Genomic DNA, 21,523 nt, shown 5'->3' with positions numbered 1-21,523 from the left:
AGTGCTGAATTTATAGAATGGCAACATTCAAAGTGACCCAGAACCATTAACTCTTTGGTAGTAACTATAAATTTCAGAGACACATCTCTCATAGTTCCCTGCTTCACAATCAAAAACTGAGAAATCACAAAGCATTACATGTCAACTATAACCAGTATAGTATATTCTAGCTACAAATATATGAAACTGTGGCTTGAATGTGTGTCAAGAGAATGTTTTAGAATTACCCTTCTAAATAAGATAAATGGCTGCATTAGCATTTCTTTTCAGATGTTCTTTTTAACTCATTTCAAACTATCTGCAGATAGAAATAGAACTAGTTTGAATGCTGATCTCAATATGAAATACAGAATTCACAGAATAGACAAAATTGTTGATGTAGCATTCAATAATCAGGGTGCTATGAATTTTACATTAAAATTCACTTATGTAGTAAAAATAGAGCTGTCATAGCTAGAAAAAATTATTTTCAGAGACAGCAGTTACCCTGGGTGGAAAAGAACAGTTCTACATAGAAAGAAAATCCAAGAAGTATGCAAAGTAAACACCAGGATACTTGATATATATAATTTAATCAGATAGTACATAGACTATGACATAAAACAGCAGTTTCCTAGAATAATTATAGGCTGTAAGACATGAAACCAGTTAGAAAACGGGTTGAGGTCCTACGCTTTGACAGTAGACTTATAAATACAAATGTAGAATTAGGTAGATCTATGCACTGTCTGCTTTTCCTTGTCATCAAATCAACGTGAACCAGTAGACTGATAAGAATTCAAGCAGTAGATGTATTGCTGATTCACCATATCTTGCCCAGTGAAGTGAGACTGTTAACCTCACAGAGCCGCGATTAACTATGGATTGATAGTTTGGTATTTTAGATGCAAAAGCACATTTCTTCTAATTGGAAATACAGCTTAGAACTATTTTGTTGGGCAGACTTCAGATTGTCTGAAATAAGAATGCTTAGCTTGTTATGTATAATCCTTCTATTCAATAGTGACAAACATCAGAGACTAGGATTTTAGAGACTAATCCAGGTGGATGTTTGAGGGAACTCTTGTCCAATGACATGTATGGAAGGAAGAATAGGTTAGGTTATTTTTTTCTTTTAATTGGGTGTATTGACTGGCCTAAGCATAGACATCCTCCTTTTCAGTCATATGGTTACAAAAACTGTACATTACAAAGAGTATAGAAACAAACTGAAAAGAGTGTGCCACAGATCCTGGATAATTACCTATATGCAGTTAAATTTACAGATAGAAAAGAAAATACAGCCTACATCCTTATGGTGCACAATTACTTTTTAGATACAACGTATCACTAATAAGTATCATGGTCATCAACCCTAGTTGTCACCAGCAGAGAGAATGAGAGCGAGATCCGTTCGGTATAGCTTCCCTCCATCCGATAAAGCCATTATACTTTTCTTGTATGTTGGAATATTATTAATATCCAGATCCTAAATAGGACATAGATGGTATTACAATCCAGTTAAACATCGAAGTGAATTAACCACTGTCAAGTAATAAAATATGAGACAAAACTGCTTGTTATACCAATCCATTAAGAAGAGTTGGATTAAATTCTTATACAAATGTGAATAAATCACAAGGTTGTTTTAAAATCTATTTATCATAGTTAAACACTGATTCAGACCAGTATGAAATCAAGTTAAGAACTGAAATCTGCTTCTCCTCTATAAAGTTTTAAAGTAGATTCTCCAGAGTAGATGTGTGGTTGCATCTGGATGGATCCATCAAGTCTGCTTAAGAAGGAAATGGCAAGGTAACTAGATTACCTGTTTATTTTTCTCACACAGATCCTTCAGTAAAGCATCCAGTTCATTTTCATCTATGTATCCATTGCCATCCTACAAGAGGGTTAATAAAACAATATATAAGCAACCTCATCTGCAAAAAATGCAAAGGCAGTAAATGGAAATCATTGAAATCCTCAGAAAATCTACCTACTGCAAATTTGGCAGATATACTAACCTTGTAGGTCAGACCTTCAAATTTTGAACTGCTCCAAAGTTCCAAAACAGATACGAATTTCCTCTCATTCAGCACCTTACATTTGTAAAATGCTTCGAAATTTTCAAAGCCGTTTTACATTTACTATTTCCCTGTATGTTAACAATATCACTACCTCTCGTTGAAGTAAGAAATTAATCACAAATGTTTTGCTGGAGGGAGGACATAGGCATGAGGGAAGTATATTCCCAGCCTGTAATAGAGGCGGGCTGTTATCACATCATGCAACGGGAGAGCTGTACTAGGGCCTCCAGAGGACTGGCTTGGTCCAGGAGGAAAGAAATGAGAAGAGATAGAGCATGTTAACTACTGACGTCATACACAACCTTTCCTCACACATGTGATCTCACTATCCCCTACGTGGGAGAATCCCCTCTGGATATTTTCATCTAGCCACCCTGCAGAGTGACTATTATTATCTCTTGGTTACAAATGAGGAAATTAAGGGTCAGAGGAGTTTGGTATCTTATTCACAGCTCACAGGATATAAAATGTAGCATGGCATTTGAATCAAATTCGTCTAATTTGGGATATAACGTAATTCATTTCCTATGACAAGAATAAATTGGCTGAATAATTTTAATAGCTCATGTTTCTTTAAATATAACCTTGAGTTTGAGGCTTTTTTTCCCTTTCTGAGCATTTTCCAAATTTTTCTAAAAAATTAAATTACAGATAAGAAACACTTTTTTTTTTTACCTGATCGTATAACTCAAAAGCTTTATTGAACTCTTTCCCACACATTTTGACTCCCTAGATGATAGAGAAGAGGGCAAAGATTAAAATGCTACAATTACATTTCATTGTGCTTCCCTTGGCAGATATCCCACGTTTTAACCTTTTGAGAAATATTATGTACAGTAGAGAAAAAGAGAAATACCTGAAATTTAAGAAGAAAGTTCTCCTGCACGGGTAGTAATCTTTTGAGAGAAAAACATTATATAACTGCATTAGATTTTTGACAAAGGTCAGCTTATAATGGTTTTATTTGCATAGCTCCTAAACTCACCTGGCCATCTCAGTTAATTCCAGCTTTCCATCATTATTTGAATCAAACAATTTCAGCTGAAAGACAGAAGGCATTATTTTGTATTGAAAAAAAAATACCTGTTGCATAGAGAAGGAAATTCAAAATAAAGAAGTTTGAGTAATCAATTACCTATATAGATGGCAAAATTCTAGAAACTAGCATTTATTAAAATTTTGGTGAAAAATTTCAGTTCCGTGACTTGTCAATTACCAAAGTTTATGACAACAATAGAAAATAGAATAAGAGTGATCTTACACTAGACTTCTGGAACATCATTGTTCATTTTTCTTGCAATATATGTATGTATTATATTTGCAATATCTTGCAAATATGTATATGTTTATATTTGCATATAAACCTGCAAATATGTATGTTTATATGTATCAAGATGTGGGAGATATGGTATCTGGCAGTACACATCCTGAAACTTTCCAAATAATAGTAGGAAAATAAATATTTAACTTGTTTTCCTCTTTTAGAGCATCAGAGAGTAAAGCAGATAATATGGATAAATCCTTACAGAATAAATTTTTGAGTAAGTGATCTTTTGATAGCTGAAAATTACCTAACTCCACAAAAAAGGAAACGCTCATACACGGAGCCTTGAAGCTAGCCTTACAAGGCAGAAGCTTTGCAGGTATTTCACTTTTCAAGTGAAATGATACATGTGTGCATATGATGCCCACACCATGGTTTATTCATTTCATCCTGTGTAGTCTTGGGAATTAGCCAGAACACAGTAATATTTCGTAGGCTCTTGGCTATAGTCTTTCCAAGATCAGTCCTACCATTAGGTCTGTATATTCAGCTAGTTTTGCATCATCAACAGTCTTGTTTGCTTTTTCCAGCAAGTCCTTTAGAAAGTTCTGTTAAGACAAAAAAACAGATAAATTTCATCAATAACAATCTGCCTTCTTTACAGCCTGCCTTGAAATGGAACACCCCAGGAATACAAAGAAAGTCTCTTTTTGAGACTAGGACTGGATAAAAGGAGGACATTAGAAGAGAGGTCCTCTTGGCATTCCAGCAGGGATGCTGCCTTTGACAGGCGTGATATCTGCCTTTTACTGAGAACTGATCTGTCAGACCATGCTATGGTATGCTATGCTTTTATGATTTCAATTAAAAGAGAAGTTAGATTGTGCACCATGTAGGAATCAGAGTAAAAACTTATAAAGCCACCCAGCCCAATGGATGCATTTCTTCCTAATGGTATCTTCACAGATACTCATGCGATTCTTCTCCAAGAAATAAGAAACACTGTGCGTGTGTGCGTGCTAAGTCATTTCAGTCGTGTCCGACTCTTTTGCAAGCCCATGGACTGTAGCCCGCCAGGCTCCTCTGTCCATGGGTTTGATTCTCCAGGCAAGAATACCGGAGTGGGTTGCCATGCCCTCCTCCAGGGATTGATCCTGCGTCTCTCATGTCTCCTGCACTGGCAGGCAGGAGAGCCACTTGGGAAGCCCAAGAAACAGAATGGACCCCCTTATACCTTTTTGAAGTATGTGAATGATTATTAGTATACAAGGTGGAGATCTACCCTTAATCTCAAGTGCATTTTCTGCCCTTGCAATCTGTATTTCCTTATCAGTGTATAGCCAGTATGAAGCACATTTCACTAGAGGCTGGATTAGCTTTTAGGTTTGATGCAGTCCAAAGCACCTTGGTTAGTGTTTCACCTGACTGTTCAAACTAAAATAGTTGGCTGCAGGCGTTACCTAATTCTTGAAGGATACAAATCACACCAAAGTAGAAATTAATATGGGAAAGATGCAAAAAAAGATGATTATTAATTTGACAGTTGACATTTAGGAGTGATTTTAATTTTTTTACCAGAGAAATAAATCAAATAAAAGCTTTCAAAAGCTTGCTATATAAATGACAATCTAAGTACTTAAGAATATAATAGTTTTTCACTTTGTCTAGTGCTGTTCATTTGCAATTTCTTTATTTTTCAGAAAAATGAATTACTGCAATTATGGAAAACTGAGCTGATATGTTAAGACAATACCAAAGGATCGGGTTTCTTCAGGTTTGCTGTCATATATCTCCCTCCCAAATTTTCTAGTTCTGCTGGGATGATTTAACTTCATTATTTTCAATGAAGGAGACTTTTTCCTTATTATATTTCATAATTTTATTTTCACTTCAAACATTCCACTTAAAATTCAAAGTGAAGCATGGAAAATTCAAAGTTATCTGTTGGGGATGAATTTTATTTTTGAACCATATGAAGCTTTTGTCAGAGACTAATTGGGTTAAAAATCCTCATCAGAGACTAAAATGGTGGTCACAAAAATAGCCTGGGAGAAACTTCAGGACGCTGAGATTCAAAGTCATGTCTGAGAGCAAGCAATGTTTTACTCCATTATGGAATCTTAAAATTAGCTTTCTTGAAAGATCCATTAAAAAAGAATGCCAACTTATCTTCAAAATTCCCCAGAGAGAAGTACTTCTATTTAGAATCTCTTCTGAGAATAAAATTTAGAACAAAGAAGGTCAGTATTGGAAATGAGCTAAAGTTTCTTTATAAACTTGAAATGATTTTTAAAAGAATTTTTTTGGTCTAGTAGAATAAAAACACAATAATTTAACTGTTACCTTGTGGGTTGCTGAATTACAAATTTGTGAAAAATATAGTTTTTGGTGATATCATGCGAAAAATGTTTACATTTCTAAGTGTTGTTAGTCCCACATGCTTTAACGATTTTGCAATTATACATGTGTGCTAAGTAGCTTCAGTCTTTGTGACCCTGTGGACTGTCACCTGCCAGGCTCCTCTGTCCATGGGATTCTCCAGGCAAAGAATACTGGAGTGGGTTGCTGTGGCCTCCTCCAGGGGTCTTCCCGACCCAGGTATTGAACCCACATCTGAGTCTCCTGCATTGGCAGGCAGGTTCCTTACCATTAGTGCCACCTGGGAAGCCCTCGATTATATAAATACGTGTAACTCAAACAATGTTCAACTATGACCGGGAAACCATGTTTGATATTCCTGTTTCCCTACAGAAGAGCAGAAGAGGTAACTCTTGGTGACTAAAGCTGAAAACTTTTGATATTGTGGGAAAGAAAATTATTGCTATTATCAGATATTCTGTGGCCAAAGCCAGGTTTTTTCCCCAAGCAGCTGAGTACTCTTGAAAAATTATCTAATTTCTCTGAATTTCAGTTTGTCTGTATAATGGGAATTATAATACCTCCTCTGCAAATTTTCTTTGAGGATTAAATGATAAAATACATGTTAAGCCTAGTATTATGCCTGCCACATAACAGGTGCTCAATAATTATTAATTTGTTTCCCTTCTAGTTACTCTATATCCTAAAGATAGAGAAAATAGAGACTTTCAGACTGAGAAGTGTTGAGGTCAATTTAAAAAAATGAGGGAAAGATGGTTTTGTATTTCTGAAAGGCTAGTAAATTATTGAGTTCATGAATAATATAATTTCTATTGTACCTGTATTTCACAAAACCTCTCAGATGCAACATCTTACTTGAGCCTCACAATAAATTGAAAGGTAAGTGTTATTACCCTCATATAAAGGATGAAAAAGTGAGGCAGAATGATAAAGACATTTGTCCAGAGACAAGACTTGATTTCAGATCTCTTTACCTTCTCCTTCCTATCTTCCTCCTCTCCTACCAGTTCCTATGTACGTTTCTGAGATACGAATTGATAAATTCATTTCCAAAGTTACAGTTTTTCAGAAGTTTGATTATAGTGGGACTTTGTAAGCCTGGGGCCTTGGAAACAAACTAGTTCAGAGATCACAGCTCTATGTCCTGTTTCTGTGTAGACTTCAGTTCATCACTTAACTTCTCTTCACTTTTTTCCTTACTGAGTTAACATTAATCCCACAGTACTCACAAAAAGATTAAATAAGACGTGTATAAAGTGCCTGGCATACAACTGGTGTCCAACAGTTGCTTCTTTATCTTTAAAGGGAAATCTATATAGTTGTTTATAAGATAAAATGTCAAATTTTAATGAAAATAACCTGACTTATTTGGCTTAGTATGCCATTATAAATCTATCTCTCTATCATCTGTCTATCCCTTATTAACAATTAGTACACCCCACAGAAAATGTCAACTGCTGAATAGAATTTCAAAAGGTACTTGAAGTCTTTTTTTTGATGGGGTACTTTATTAACCATGTGGAAGAGTGGATGAAAATGTGCCATTGCTTAACGTTAGTTTCTTTTGTGGGAAGTTTTTTTTTTAAAAAACCACGAAATTCATGATTGTATTTGAAAGGGGAAAATGTACACATTTTTCTTTGCTTACCTTAAGCTCCTCAGTTTCTATGAAGCCACTGTGATCAGTATCATATTTTCTCCATGTCTGTAAATAATTTTGGATAAGGAAGACCAAACACGTTAGAAAAGGTCATAATTCCCCTACGTTCAGATATCTGAAGATTTCACTCAGTGACAGGTTTCCTATACCTTCATGAATTCCTCACAGGACTTTAGCTGCTGGCATCGGAAAAGCAGCAGGAAGTTCTCTTCCGTGGGTAACACATGAGCCAACTGGAAAAGATGGAAGAAGCTGGTGTGAGGAGCTCGAAAGCAAGTCTCTCTCGTTTCCTGCTCTTAGTTGTGCTTGGCCATGATTTTATTACCCAGAAAACTAGGAGAGGAGAAACATGGCAATCGATTTTCCCTTTTGGATACTTTGTCCCTACAAAGTGCCATCGTGTTTTGCAGCGCTTGCTGCCCTTTGAGGGACCGGTTCTCAGGTCAGGGAGGAGGCTGCAGCAAGCATGCCTGGGGAGCGCAAGGAAGGGTGACTGACACTTCTCGTCTGCTAGACACACAGGCAGACTCATGCCGGTGGCTCGACCCCTGCATCTTTCCTGTGCCCCAGCCAGATCAGGTCTTTTCCTGTGAGGGCCCAGAAGATGGCACACGTGGGGCCACGCATTTCATAAAAGAAGAAGCTGAGATATATGAATGTAGCAGGGAGCACAGACGGCAAGAAATGAATTCTGAAAGTCGGAGGAGAAAGCTTATTAAGAGATGCAATGGAATATAAACTCAGGACAATTGTAAAACAAGAGAAAGAGAGATGGGAAAAGACACTTTACAGTGAACAGTGGAAACTGAATGGTAACAGGGAATATCAGTTCTCAAATGTTTGGTGTCTGCTAAAAGGACATCTGTTGCTTGAGTCCAGGGCTTAAATTTTATTTGATGATCTCCCTTGAGTGACCCACTGACATTTCTCCTAAGATCTCATTTTGTAACTTGAATGCTCCTTTTTTTTTTTTTTTTTTTGGTGGAAAGAAGGACTCCAGATCCCATTTTATGACGAATACAATCTATCTATTGTGCGCAGGGAGGGCGGGAGCTGGACTGATGGCCTAATGAAGGTGTGTGCTCTATTCCTGGGCAGCTGCTAATTAGCTGTGGTCCGCAGCAACTCCCTCAGCTGTTTCTGGAACTTAGCATGCTCATCACTTAAAATGAGGAGTGGAAATAGAAACCAGTGTCTCTTAAATGTATTGGGTTCAAAATGACTTTGAGAAGCTGTTAGAATTACTGCATTTTCACCATTAAAGAATGAACCTATAATACTATATTTCATCTAATTCCCAGAAGTTGATGAATCCCCTGAAGTACAGGCATGGACCCTCATCTGTGAATTTTAAACTAAAAAACCCATGGTCTAGATTAACCTCTAGGTCAGCATAAATCCCAAAAGTCTACCAAATTATAGAACAGACTCTCACACTTAAAAAATATATATATATTGTCCTTTTAGGTCCATTAAAAAATTTTAAATATAAAATGTATCATTCTATCTTATATGCAAGTAACCTCAGCTTCTTTATGCTGTATATGTCCTTTAACTTATCTTATTTTTAGATCTTTGAAATAATATTTCAAATTAGAATCATTCAGGCACTAATAATGGGATAAAATGAAGGGGCAGAGCCAGATATCTTATTAGGATGTTTAGTATGACTATCAGAAAACATTTTCTTATTTCCAAAGGTCAATAGTATGGTTATGCATTAATGTAAGCATTAATTTAGGAAACAGGAAATAGCCAATGCCAACTGTTTCTTTATTGGTATGTAAATTGTCAGATACCCCTTTGTAAGCTTTTGGTAGACCTACCCATAGCCCTCCCATTTCAGGAGGGTAAAGACTATTCTTTGTCTGCATCCCCTGAATACTTAGTGTGGTACTCAACATGTTAGGTGCTTGACATAAATGTTTGGATTTGGTTAATAATTTTACTTCATTAAAAGTACCTACTTAACATGATTTGTAATGAGCATATATTTTTTATCTTCGTTGTGATTTTCTATATTGTTCGGATTTTCAAAATTACTGTACATTGTTTTGAACAAAATAATAATTTTTCTTTAAAAATCTACTTATCAAAACCAACCAAATAGATAAAAACAGAAAAACTAAATTACTAAACTAGCAAGCAATGACCACATGTAAAATTAGGGAAATTTTAACCTCTTTTGTTTCAAAAATTAAACTTTACATAACTTGCATGAAGTTCACAGGTCTCTAAGGATGTCAAATATAAAGATGGTAAAATTGCTCTTCATGTTTAGTATAAATGCATATTTCTTCACCCCTGCTATTTTGCTCCTACTTGGTTTAATTATAATAAAATACATATTATATCTACATGCAACACAGTCAATCTTTTAATTTAATTGAACTGTTAATGTTAAATTCAATACAGTACCATCATATTTTATAGACATTAGCAATGATTCTTAAACACATAAAACACTGTCATAAGACAAACCAGCCACTAAGAAAAAAGTAAGTATGTGTGGATAGGATGTAGCTATGTGCTCAGTTGCTACGTTGTGTCTGACGCTCTGCAATCCCATGGACTGTTGCCCGCCAGGCTCTTCATGGGAGTCTCCAGGCAAGAATACTGGAGTGGGTTGCCATTTCCTTCTTCAGGGGATCTTCCCAACCCAGGGATCAAACCCTGGTCTCCCCCATTGCAGGCAGACTCTTTACTGACTGAGCTATGAGGGAAGCCCCTTCACAACAAACAAATAACATAACAAATCATCTTTTTTTTTACATATTTTTTGCCACGTCATGTGGTTTGTGGGATCTTAGTTCCTGGACCAGGGATTGAACCCAGACCCTTGGCAGTGAAAGCACCTAGTCCTAATCAATGGACCACTAGGGAAAGCATATGAATCAATATTAAAATTTCAGAGCTGGGTGCCGAAACTCTCCAGCTGTTGATTCTAAGACCATATCTACAATGTGACTGAGGTCTTTTATAGAAGCTGTTAAGTAGGGCTGTTGTTGCCTCTCTTTTGCTAAGTCACTCTTGTCGACAGGAGTAGCCTGTATTACTTGTTCCAAGATTATTGGTGATTTCTTAATTTTCAGTCCACCAGCCTGCTTTTTTATAAACTCTCAAAACTTTATTATGAGTTGGAGAAGAGAGTTAAGAAAAGCAGAGAAATGAATAGAAGTCAGATAAGTGTGGCTACTAGGAGAATCTTTCAAAGCTTCATTTATGAAAATCGCTTGCTTGTCCCTGAGAGTGGGGAGGCAAAGATTTCTCTCTACTTGCCTGGCTTCTGTTTCAGTCTCTGTACATCTTGAGGAAAGGGTCTGTGACTTAATTAATGTTTTTTTGCCTGGCACCTGCAAGAATTTCTATAGATATTTTACTCAACCAATGAATGAAGGCAGTTGACTATCCAGGGTCAGCGTAGGCTGCCAGAATTCAAATAGCTTGCTACTAAGCTGTGGACAGGGGTTGGAGTGGCCACTGTGACTGCCATCCACAGTTCTCTTTAGGTGCTAGGAGTGTTGTCGTGGTCCCAGCTGTCAGGTCTCTTTGGGAGATTACCTGGGCTGACGAGTTATGTTCCCAAGATGCACATAGGGATATAAAACCTAGCTCTCTCACTCAAAACTTGGGACATCTCCCAAGGTTTGTCCCAGTTCAGAGCTCACTGTAGGGTCAGCTAACGTTGAGACTGTTTCATAGCCCAACGTCTTGCTCTGCCCAGCTTTGTTCTTTTATTTCCCTCAGATAGGCACTGATTCCAAGAGCACTTCTTAATAAACTTCCTCATTGCTTCTCTTCAACTCAGATATGGTCCCCAAAGGAACCAACCTATCCCAGGACAGGGATCTTTACCACCTCTCTTCTATTACTAGCCATAATATGGAGCTCTTGATTATGTTTTGGATCAGGTTGAAATCCCTTGCTGTGGCTCACGTGGCCGTGATTCAGAACCTATGAGGCGCTGGACTGCATGCTGGGGATTCATAGTCACTGACAGTAAGAACTTTACAGGGAGGCAGAAAATTAAAAATTTTGTTTCAGACAATTTCAAAGCAAGAGATAACTACAGTGGTAAAGCTACATGCTAGGTGCTGGGAGAAGACATGAAGGACAACTTTACAAGAAATATAAATGACAATGACTGAGGTATATCTTTTAAAGCATACACACAAAGCTTAATTTTTGAAGACAATTTTGGTGCATGTTAGATTCTTTCAACACATATTAGTAAAACATTCACTTTCTTGGTTTGGAAGCCAAAGAAATATTTTTCTAGCCAATGAGAGGTGAGTCCAGGAAATTAGGAAATTTAAAAGGCAAATAATCTTATCACACAAATTAAAGGCTAGTTGAATTTAATAATTTGAATTTGACAAGTTATAAGAATGGGAAAAAGACTGACGTTAAGAAAAATGGCATAGATTTTCTAATGAAATATTTTTATTTTTAATAATAATAGCAAGTACATTTACTTAGTTTTTATAGTGTACCAGGGCTTATCTATTTTTAACATGTGTTATCTGATGTTGATATTCATATGCCATCTGTGTTCACAACCAAGGAAACAGGCTCAGAGAAGGGAAATGACCTGCTATCACATAGCTTACAGTTGGAGCCAAATTTGAAATCAGTCTGATGTTTTGATTTTGAGACTCTTGTCCTTTAACTATCACCCTCCATTAAAATCTTCAGTCTTAATAAACTATTTAAAAAATCTATCAAGAATGGAGTTCTAAATCAGATTTTATTGTCAGTCATTTCCCCAAACTCTGAGGTAGAAAACTGTGTATGCTTAGTTGCTCAGGTATGTCCAATTCTTCACAGCCCCATGGACTGTAGCCCTCCAGGCTCCTCTGTCCTTGGAATTTTCCAGGCAAGAATACTGGAGTGGGTTGCCATTTCCTCCTCCAGGGTATATTCCTGACCCAGGGATTGAACCCTCATCTCCTGCAAGCCTCCTGCATTGCAGGGGAATTTTTTACCACTGAATCACCAGGAAAGCCTGAGGTAGAAAACTAGTTTACTATTTTAAAAATTACATTTATTATGGTTAAATTTATATGCTCAAATCCCACTATCAAGAAAAGAAGGAAAGTCTAGAAAAATGCCTGCTTCCCTGGGAGAGTTATTACAATTTTACAACTGAAATAGCTTTCAGATCTATTTTTTTCCAGTGGATGCACTGACCCGGACAAATAGACACAGTAAAACTCGAGAGGACGCTATTTTCTCACACAGTGCTCAAGCAATCAGGTGAAAAGTTTGCAGGTTTGACATCCAGCTAAGGGAAACATCTATACTTAATGTGAGCACCAGAGAAGGAATTTCTATTATCTGCTAAATCATTCAGTCTCCCTCTTTGACTATTTTAATCAATCTTCTCTGCAATAGAGCTATTAGTCTGAATAAATTTAGAACATTTGACTGCCATGGTATTTGTTAAATTATCTCAGAATTTCAGAGTTCCTGTTTTGAGTTTGTATCAACAATCTCTTTATTATCAAGCTGTATTTGTGTGAATTTGAAAATCTATTTAAAAGACATGAAACCTAAAAGTTCACAAGAAAGCATATTTGTACATTGCCCTTCTTGTTACATGTTTTCACATGTCTAGGTAGTAACAGCATGTTGTTGGAAAGTGTCAGTCAACTTCGTTAAAACAGAAGTTTGAAAGTTAACCACTATATTTTCTGATTTTTTGAACAACACATTTCAATTAGAGCCATGTCAATTTGACCTGGAAAGCAGACTACCACATAAATACCATTTGGTTTACTTGGATTAGATTTTGAGGAGCCCTTGAATAACACCTACTAAGTGGGCAATACATAAGCAAATCAAATCTCTTTTCACTTTGAACATGAAAGTTATGTATACTTGATGTGAGCTGATTGGAATCTGTAAACTATTATAAATTCTGGAAAACCTGGGTTTTTTTAATTCCCTCAAAGCTGGCTGAAATTCGTGTATTTATGTTCCATGTTATACATAGGATTTCTTAGCAAGTGATATATGTCAGATTGGAAAACAGAAAGGATGAACTTGATTTAATACAACTTACTGGTGACACTAGAGGGCACATTACAAATTCAGGCATTCCCCACTCTCCTCCATTTTGTACATGTAATCTGTAGCTTTCAGTTCCTTTTTTCCAATGATTTTTCGGAATCTCTCCTTTTTCCTTATCCCTCCTCCTTAACCAGGTTAAGTACAATCAACCTGCACGTGAACGACAGCAGCAATCTCTTCCCTGTTCCCCCATTCTCTCCTCGTTTCTCCAAGTACAGACCCTCCTCACTTCCTTCTGTGTCTTGGCTGATAACTCTGATTAACAAAAAGAATTCTGGAATCAGAGTCAGATCTAGACCTGAATAAATGTTCTGTCACTCCTTGCCAGTGGGACCTTAGACACGTCATTCAACCTTTCTGAGCTTCAATTTCTTTACCCTTAAAGTGAGAAACCTTGGCTAGCTTTTCTTCTGGGTCCCATGCAACAAAAAGTTCCATGTCCTGGAATAATTAAATTTTCTAATTAAGTCTTATGTGTTTCACTTCTCTTCTTTTAAACTCTTTCTGCTTTCACCAATTGAATGAATGAGTGAGTGAAGTCTCTCAGTTGTGTCTGACTCTTTGTAGCCTCCTGGACTGTAGCCTACCAGGATCCTCCATCCATGGGATTTTCCAGGCAAGAGAACTGGAGTGGGTTGCCATTTCCTTCTCCAGGGGATCTTCCCAACCCAGGGATCGAACCCAGGCCTCCTGCATTGCAGGCAGATGCTTTACCCTCTAAGCCACCAGGTAAGTCCTTTCACTGATTGAAAGTTCTTCCCAAATCACGTTTCAAGTGATTGGGTCAAATAACTTCTCTATACTTTGTGCATCCCTGTTCAACCAGGCTAAATTTAAGCCTTGCCATAAGTAACCAATGAACTGAAGCTTGAAAATACTTTCTTTTAATGCAGAAAACATGTGACTTATTAATTGCAAAAAAAAAAAAAAAGGGCTGAGTGGTTTAGAGGAAAGTGGCTGAAATTCTACTTAAGCTACAGCTTTCCTCAATTATAAATTTATTTTATTTTGTTATTATGAGGATCAAATGAGATCATGTGTTTGAAAACACTCCATAATTGTGTGCGTGTTCAGTCCCCTCAGTCGTGTCCAACCCTTAGCCCTGGACTATAGCCCTCCAGGGTCCTCTGTCTATGGGATTCTCCAGGCAAGAATACTAGAGTGGGTTCCATGATTGTGTAATGTCATACAAATAAATGAACATTCTCTTTCTTACTGTTATTGCTATAAAAGTTCCTCAAGTCTTCATTTCAGTCTTCATTAACTTCTTCATTCTCTTCTGTTAACTCTATCTTTCCTCACACAGAAATCCTTTTCTTTCATGTAACAGTTTCTTTCCCAAACTTCTGTGGAAATTCCTTACATCAAATCTCTAGGAAAATGTATCTGGTAATAACTCCTAGCTTCTCATTCAAATTAGACCTCAAATAATACTTCATAAATGACCATCCCATATAATATACAGTAAAATATAGATTCAAAGTAGCTTTTTTCATCTTATCCTTTTGAAAATATAGAATCTATGTGAATCAGATCCATGCTTTTTGTGCTATTGTTAACAACCTAGGGTCACAGAAGAAATTAAAAATAGCTGAGCCCATTGGAGTCCTTAAGGTTAAATACATTAAATACAAGATGACAGTCTTTCCTGTACTAGAATTATAAAGTATGCCAAACTCTCAAATACCCACATCTATAATTTCACTGATTTCAGAATTTCTGACTAGTTTTGAATAACTAGATTTATGTCATGTCATTTATGTTCATTTCAATGTTATTTCTTATCCTTGATGATTCACATTTTGATTAGTTGGCTTCTATGTCAATCTATAAGTCCCATTACTATTAATTTATCTATTTATATAGTAATGAGTTATGCATAGGCAAAGGGAAAAGTGTATACTCCAGGGAAATATTTTAATTACAAAGATAATAATAGTATGTCCTTCTTTAACTCTATTTGTAGTAGCTGTTTAAAAATAAGTATATTTCACATTGACATCACTGGTGTCCTATAACATCAATTTTTGAAAACCAGGTTAGTTCTCTGAATCAAAGGTAAATTATGACTAAGAATACTTCACAATCTAATACACTAAGAACATTATATAAAGAACATAATTATGTCTATTATTTGATATATTTTTAACTATGACCTTATTAATTTTTCTGGACAAAGTTATCCACTCAATTTCTCTAATTGGTTGCAGAGATAAAGAAAGTAGCTAAGACATTAGATTTTATAAAAGTAAAAGTACTGTTTCACATATCTGAAGAATGCAAAAGAGTTAATGTATAGTCAAAGTTTTGCTTCCTTGATTCATAGACAAAAAAGTTGTCCTCACTAGGAAAAGATAAGATTTGACATTGAAGTTTCAGCTTTTAAATAGTCAAAAGAAACACCTACACATCATAAAATACTCACTTTAAGTTCTTGTGTTTTTACATGGCCAACTGGCAATTTAAAATGGAACTTCAGAAAACAAGATGCAACTTTTTGCCATGATATCATCTTTAGGGCCTGCAAATAGTTCATTTTATTTTCTAATAGAAAAATCTACACTATTAGTAAGAAATTCCAGTGAACCGTGTTCTTAGTTAGCGTTTTATTGAACTGAGGCTGGTAAGGTAATGGGATGAGTACTCATCCAGAAGTTGCGAACTTGAGTCTCTAACTGCACCAAGGCCAGCAGAGAGTTGCATAGCCAGAGATGAATCATTTGACTTCTTTAGGTCTTAGTTTCCTAATATATTAAATTTTGGCTTGGATTATAAAAATTCTTAGGTCTGTTGCACTTCTGAGCAGTTTTTGATTTTTATATCTCTGAACAAAAGATAGCATGTTACTTAAGTAAAATAAGCCTCTTAGAACAGGTTTTGCCTATCATGTTTGAGTTGAATACAACTCCAGAAAGCTCACTTATTAAAACCATATGAGAACAATGCATAAATTCCTTACCTCTACAATTCCTATTTTTCCATCATCTCTTTGTCCATACTGATCCACAAAAGTTTTCATCTCAGGTGATAACTCCTAAAATTATAACAAGCCAGGTAAGAAGAAGGTTTTTTTTAAGAACAAACAAACAGTATGCTTGTTATCATGTTAATAACTTGTTACAAAGAAAAACTGGAATTAGAACCATTTAGAATTATGCATATTGATTAACTTTTTCATGAAAATTAGGATATAACTGTTGTACCAGTTTTACTCATTTGAAATGAAAGACATAATTTCTGAATCAGTCATTATGATTTATCTTCTATTATTAGTTTTGAGAATATGTTATCCTTTAAAAATGTAGTCAGAATTATTCTGTTCATAACCTTTAGTGAATTTAAATATAGTGATCCTCATGAATGCACCTTAACATTACTTGCTTCAGGGAAGATTATTTTATACTGCTGCACTAATTATCCTATAACATTTTCCTTATTATAACATGCTTTATCCATGGAAGTTAATATTGTGTTTTCAATTTGGACAAGCAAATGTGAATGTTCAAAAGCAACTCATTTCTAAACAAAAAAAGTTTCCAGTGTGGATGAAGCTGGAAATGTTCTTACAAATTAAAAATCAGAAAAATTTGTGTCAAATTAACAAAAATGACATGACCAATTTATACTTTCATTAAAAATATGCAATACTGATGACCTTAGTTTGGATTACTGATTGTATATGCTAAAGATCTTTGTTTCCAAGAGTAATTTAGGGAGTAGTTCTCCAGTGTTTCCTTGTTTCCATTTTCTACCAAGAGGATGTTCTCATTTCCATTTAGTTACATACAGAAGATATATTGAAGAGGGACAAAGTGAAAGCTTTCATCTCGTTTGACTTATCTTTTTCAATCTATTTTCTTGCTTACATAACCTCTTCACATATTGACAGAATAGATAGCTCTGAACTGTAAACTAATGACCTGAACATAGATAGAACTAGTATTCAGGAAGTTGGATTTTATACCCTTGGGTCTTCAACATAGCCCATTTAAAAGAGCCCTATTGCATTAACTGAAGCTGATGTAAAATAGGTCAGCCTTTATGAATGTCCTATTCTGTGCCCTTGGAAAAGTAAATTAAGGTTTCAGTTTTTATCATAACTAAGAAGATGGTGATAGTATCTATCACACACATTTGCTCTAGGGATAAATAGTTTAATAGAGTATGAGGACTGTACTAAGGCTGAATATTATTATTATTCGTGTTAAAAAATCCTACTTTGGTTAAAGGTAAATTTCTTTAATAGAAGGTAACAAATAGTAATTAAACAGCTTAAAATAGCCTTAAAAAACCTCTTCCAATATGGATTAATTTCAACTTACCTTTATTACCTTAAACAGTATAAAACATAATTACAATGATAATGATAATAAGTTAAAGCTTTATAAAAAATAAATGTAAATTTAAAGACTATTTAGTGGAAAATGCTAGTTCTGAAAGTATATTGTTATGATATTTCATTAATGTTATATTCACCTACAGTTAATATTAGTGAAACTTTGAAATTTCACATTATTAATATGCTAAGCCAAATAATTTTTCCATTAATACAGTAAAATCTGTTATCGTATTGCTAGAAATGCAAAGAAACCTGGTTTATAAGTTCAACCTTTAAGTTCTAAAAAAAAGAGAGAAGAAAAAAAAGATAAAAATTGATTTAATACAGTGAGGCCAGTAGTGAAATATTTGTCTAGTACATGAATGTTTCAATTCATATCTTGATTTAGATTTTAACTATTCAAACCTATATTACAATAATCAAGCTGTTAAGCAACTTGATATAATCCTGAACCTGTGCTCAGATTTGGTGTTATTGGATTATAATCCAACAATAACATCTTCCAATATTCTAAGATTGGAAACATACAGTAGAAAAAAATAATTAAGATCTAAAATTTTAAAAAGACTAAGATGAAGTCATTGTTTACAAAAAGTATATATATTAAAATGAGAAGAGGAAAAGAAATATCTGAAAACATGTATAGAGTTTCTAAATATCTAAATTTCTAAGCTGAAAATAAATATTAAAATTACTTCTTAGAAAATTAAAATATAATCATTTAGCTGCTGGAAACATCTTTAAAGGTTTTAATTAGAAGTTTTATGGTAAGTAAGATTTCCCAACCAGATATTTTAAATACATATATTTTAACTGTAGAAGAAAATGTTTTGTATTATTAGTCAAAGATATATAGATCTATAATGATAGTATTGCATGAATTTATGTACATGGTAATGTATAAGATGGTATGGAGAGAGTATATAAAACATTTTCAATTTTATTTGATCCCATCCTATTACACTTTCAAATTTATGTAATATCAAATCTGGATAAAACAATTCCCAGAGTGTCCTGTGCCTGCTCAGTTGTGTCTGACTCTGTGACCCCATGGACTGTAGCCTGCCAGGCTCCTCTGTCCATGGGATTCTCCAGGCAAGAATACTGGAGTGGGTTGCTATTTCCTTCTCCAGGGTATATTCCTGACCCAGGGTCCCAGAGTGCTCTCTGGTTTTAAATCAATTTGATTTAAATCATTGAATTTTAGCAACTGATAGCTTTTAATGCATTATAAATCATTTTAGTGTCCTCTGGCATTCTTTTGGAGCTTTCCTGATAGCTCAGCTGGTAAAGAATCCACCTGCAGCAGTGCAGAAGACCCCTGTTCAAATTCCTGGGTTGGGAAGATCCCCTGTAGAAGGGATAGGCTATCCACTCCAGTATTCTTGGGCTTCCCTGTAGGCTCAGATGGTAAAGAATCTGACTGCAATGCAGGAAACCTGGGTTCAATCCCTGAGTCAGGAAGATCCCCTGGAGGAGGGCACAGCAACCCATTCTTGCCTGGAGAATCCCATGGACAGAAGAGCCTGGAGGGCTAGGCGTTCTTTTGATATGTGTACAGAGATATGTGCCACACAATTTTCAATTTAGATAGAACAAAAAGGTGATTATTAGTGAATTATATGTATAGATATATATATGTATGGCCATACTTCTCAGGCTTGTCCAATTTTTTGTGATCCTGTGGACCACAGCCCACCAGGCTCCTCTGTCCAAGGGTTTCTCCAGGCAAGAATACTGGAGTGGGTTGCCATCCCCTTCTCCAGGGGATTTTTCTGACCCAGGGATCGAAACCAGGTCTCCTGCATTGCAGGCAGATTCTTTACCATCTGATCCACCAGAGAAGCCCATTTATGTATACTATTATGTGTATAACTCAGTGCTGGAGGTGGTGATTTGCTAAAAGCTCACACAATTATATTTTCCTCTAAAGATATATCTTTGTATCTTCATATATATGAATATATATAATGTAAAATCTCTATGCTGACAATATATATTCTTAACAGGCTAATTTATGCCAAAGGAAGCTATTCATAATTAGTAAAAATTAACTGATAGCTTAAATTACAAATATAGCTAGTTTTCAAAATGCCACTAATTGCTTCCCATTAGAGAATCACTTTGCTTGTTTAAAATGTGTCAAGTTCTTAAAATTACTTTTTACATCACTAACTTTTGATTTTCTTCCTCACAACAGAAATGAACCCCCTTTTTGCTAAATTTCCTGCTCATTATTATGTTGCAAAGTTGTACAAATTTCCCCCAGTGAGGAAGGACATTTTCTCCTCACTCCAACCACATCAACATTACAAGAATAATAATTGGCATTAATTGGCAATCGAATGAGAGATCCATAATCTACAGATTGGTTTCCTGACCTCCAAGGGGTAGAAATGTATTTCTACTCGTTTACTTTTCAGGCTATTAAAGAGAGGTTAAAAATTACCTAACTGAACTCAATAGAAGAGGTGGTGATCTGCTAACAGGTCTCACCCACACTTTCCTTTTAAGTACTATTAAAATACAAGTATACAATCTTTTAAAAGCTCTGATTTCATATTGTAAGGCTTTTTCCCTTTAAGGAATTACTCTTTCTCTCTCTCCTTTGTCTCTGCGTCTCCCCCTCCTTCTCCCTCTCTTTATCCCTACGCAATTTCAAAAGGCACTCTTTCTCCCCTTCTCAGTAAATAAATGTTTACGTTCCCAGAAACCATTTGATTTCGATGGCTCTTTATGAGAACGCTAGAATATTTATTCAAAGACAAAGGTCTCTTTCCTCCCTTGCAAACTTCAACCTACCAAACCAGCCTTCTTCCGCGCCTGCTGGAGCTCCTGAATCAAGTTCTGAAGCTCCTTTCCTTCCAGGTAACCACTTCCTGTAAAGACAAAGAAGCACCCAGTTGTCAGACATTTCACTCCAGTTTCTTCCCCGTTCAATGTCCACAATGGCTATTTTCCGGCCACTGGAGAGGTCCCATCTTGGCCTTAATATTGATTATTGATTAACCCGCAAAAGATACACGACAGGGCAGTGGTCCCCTCCTGGGAGAGACCCACTAAGGGCAAAGGAGGATGGTTGGGTTGATGAGTGTAGCCATAGAAACTTTGCACTGTAGGGTCTCTCTCGCTGTCGCTACCCTCCACCCCAACCCCCCAGCTTCTATTTGTATCATCCTTGGAGAGAGAGAGAGAAAAAAAAAAAACAAAAAACTTTCAAGGTTTTGGGATAACATAGAAACAACACATACACTTTAAAGTTCATGGTTGGCAGCCAACTGGAGAGAGATTAGGGAGATGGGGAAAGAAGCAAAGAAAAGAAATGAAGGATAATCGGATCAGGAGGCTCAAGGAAGGGAAAAGGGTGGGACAAGGTTCTTCAAGCAGTTAAAAAGATAAAAGATAATCACCGTCAACGTCGAAATGAAGCCAGATCTCAAAAAACTGTGAGGCTGTGATCAGAGATGATTGCAGGTGGGATTCTGCCATCGTAGAGCGGAGTGGGTGGTCTGCGTGGAGTATGCGCGTGTCAGCGCTGAAGTGGGGTGAGGACCTCAGGGTATAGGTGCGCGTGAGTCTGTGCACGTGCGCGAGTGTGGACGTCTGTGTGTGTGTGTGTGTAAGAAGAAATCCCGGGCTGCAGGAGAAGGAAACGCAGGGCGCCGGCGCCGCCAGTCGCTGTCCTCGGTGCTGCTCGGCTCAGGCGTCCCCGGGAGTCCTCTGCGCCGGGGCTCCCGCTCTCC

General features: G+C 36.2%; 1 protein-coding gene across 2 annotated transcripts; it reads right to left on the bottom strand.

Annotated features, from left to right (window-relative positions):
* Positions 1 to 1,354: 1,354 nt before the first annotated feature.
* On the bottom strand, positions 1,355 to 21,269 carry CALB1 (calbindin 1). 2 transcript variants are annotated; one of them, XM_068983810.1, is made up of 11 exons: positions 21,191 to 21,269; positions 20,583 to 20,659; positions 16,401 to 16,475; positions 7,519 to 7,602; positions 7,358 to 7,414; positions 3,861 to 3,938; positions 3,052 to 3,107; positions 2,923 to 2,962; positions 2,742 to 2,795; positions 1,808 to 1,879; positions 1,355 to 1,468 (listed from the first exon to the last, which is right to left on the bottom strand). In XM_068983810.1, exons 1-11 carry the CDS (start codon positions 21,267 to 21,269, stop codon positions 1,355 to 1,357), a joined length of 786 nt encoding a protein of 261 aa, XP_068839911.1. The 2 variants fall into 2 exon arrangements, with proteins under 2 accessions (XP_068839911.1, XP_068839912.1); XM_068983811.1 differs by lacking the exon at positions 16,401 to 16,475.
* Between the last annotated feature and the right edge of the window lie 254 nt (positions 21,270 to 21,523).

This window comes from Capricornis sumatraensis, chromosome 11 (genome assembly GCF_032405125.1).
Source record: "Capricornis sumatraensis isolate serow.1 chromosome 11, serow.2, whole genome shotgun sequence".
Lineage (NCBI taxonomy): Eukaryota > Metazoa > Chordata > Mammalia > Artiodactyla > Bovidae > Capricornis > Capricornis sumatraensis.
This window is presented reverse-complemented; position numbering and strand designations above follow the sequence as displayed.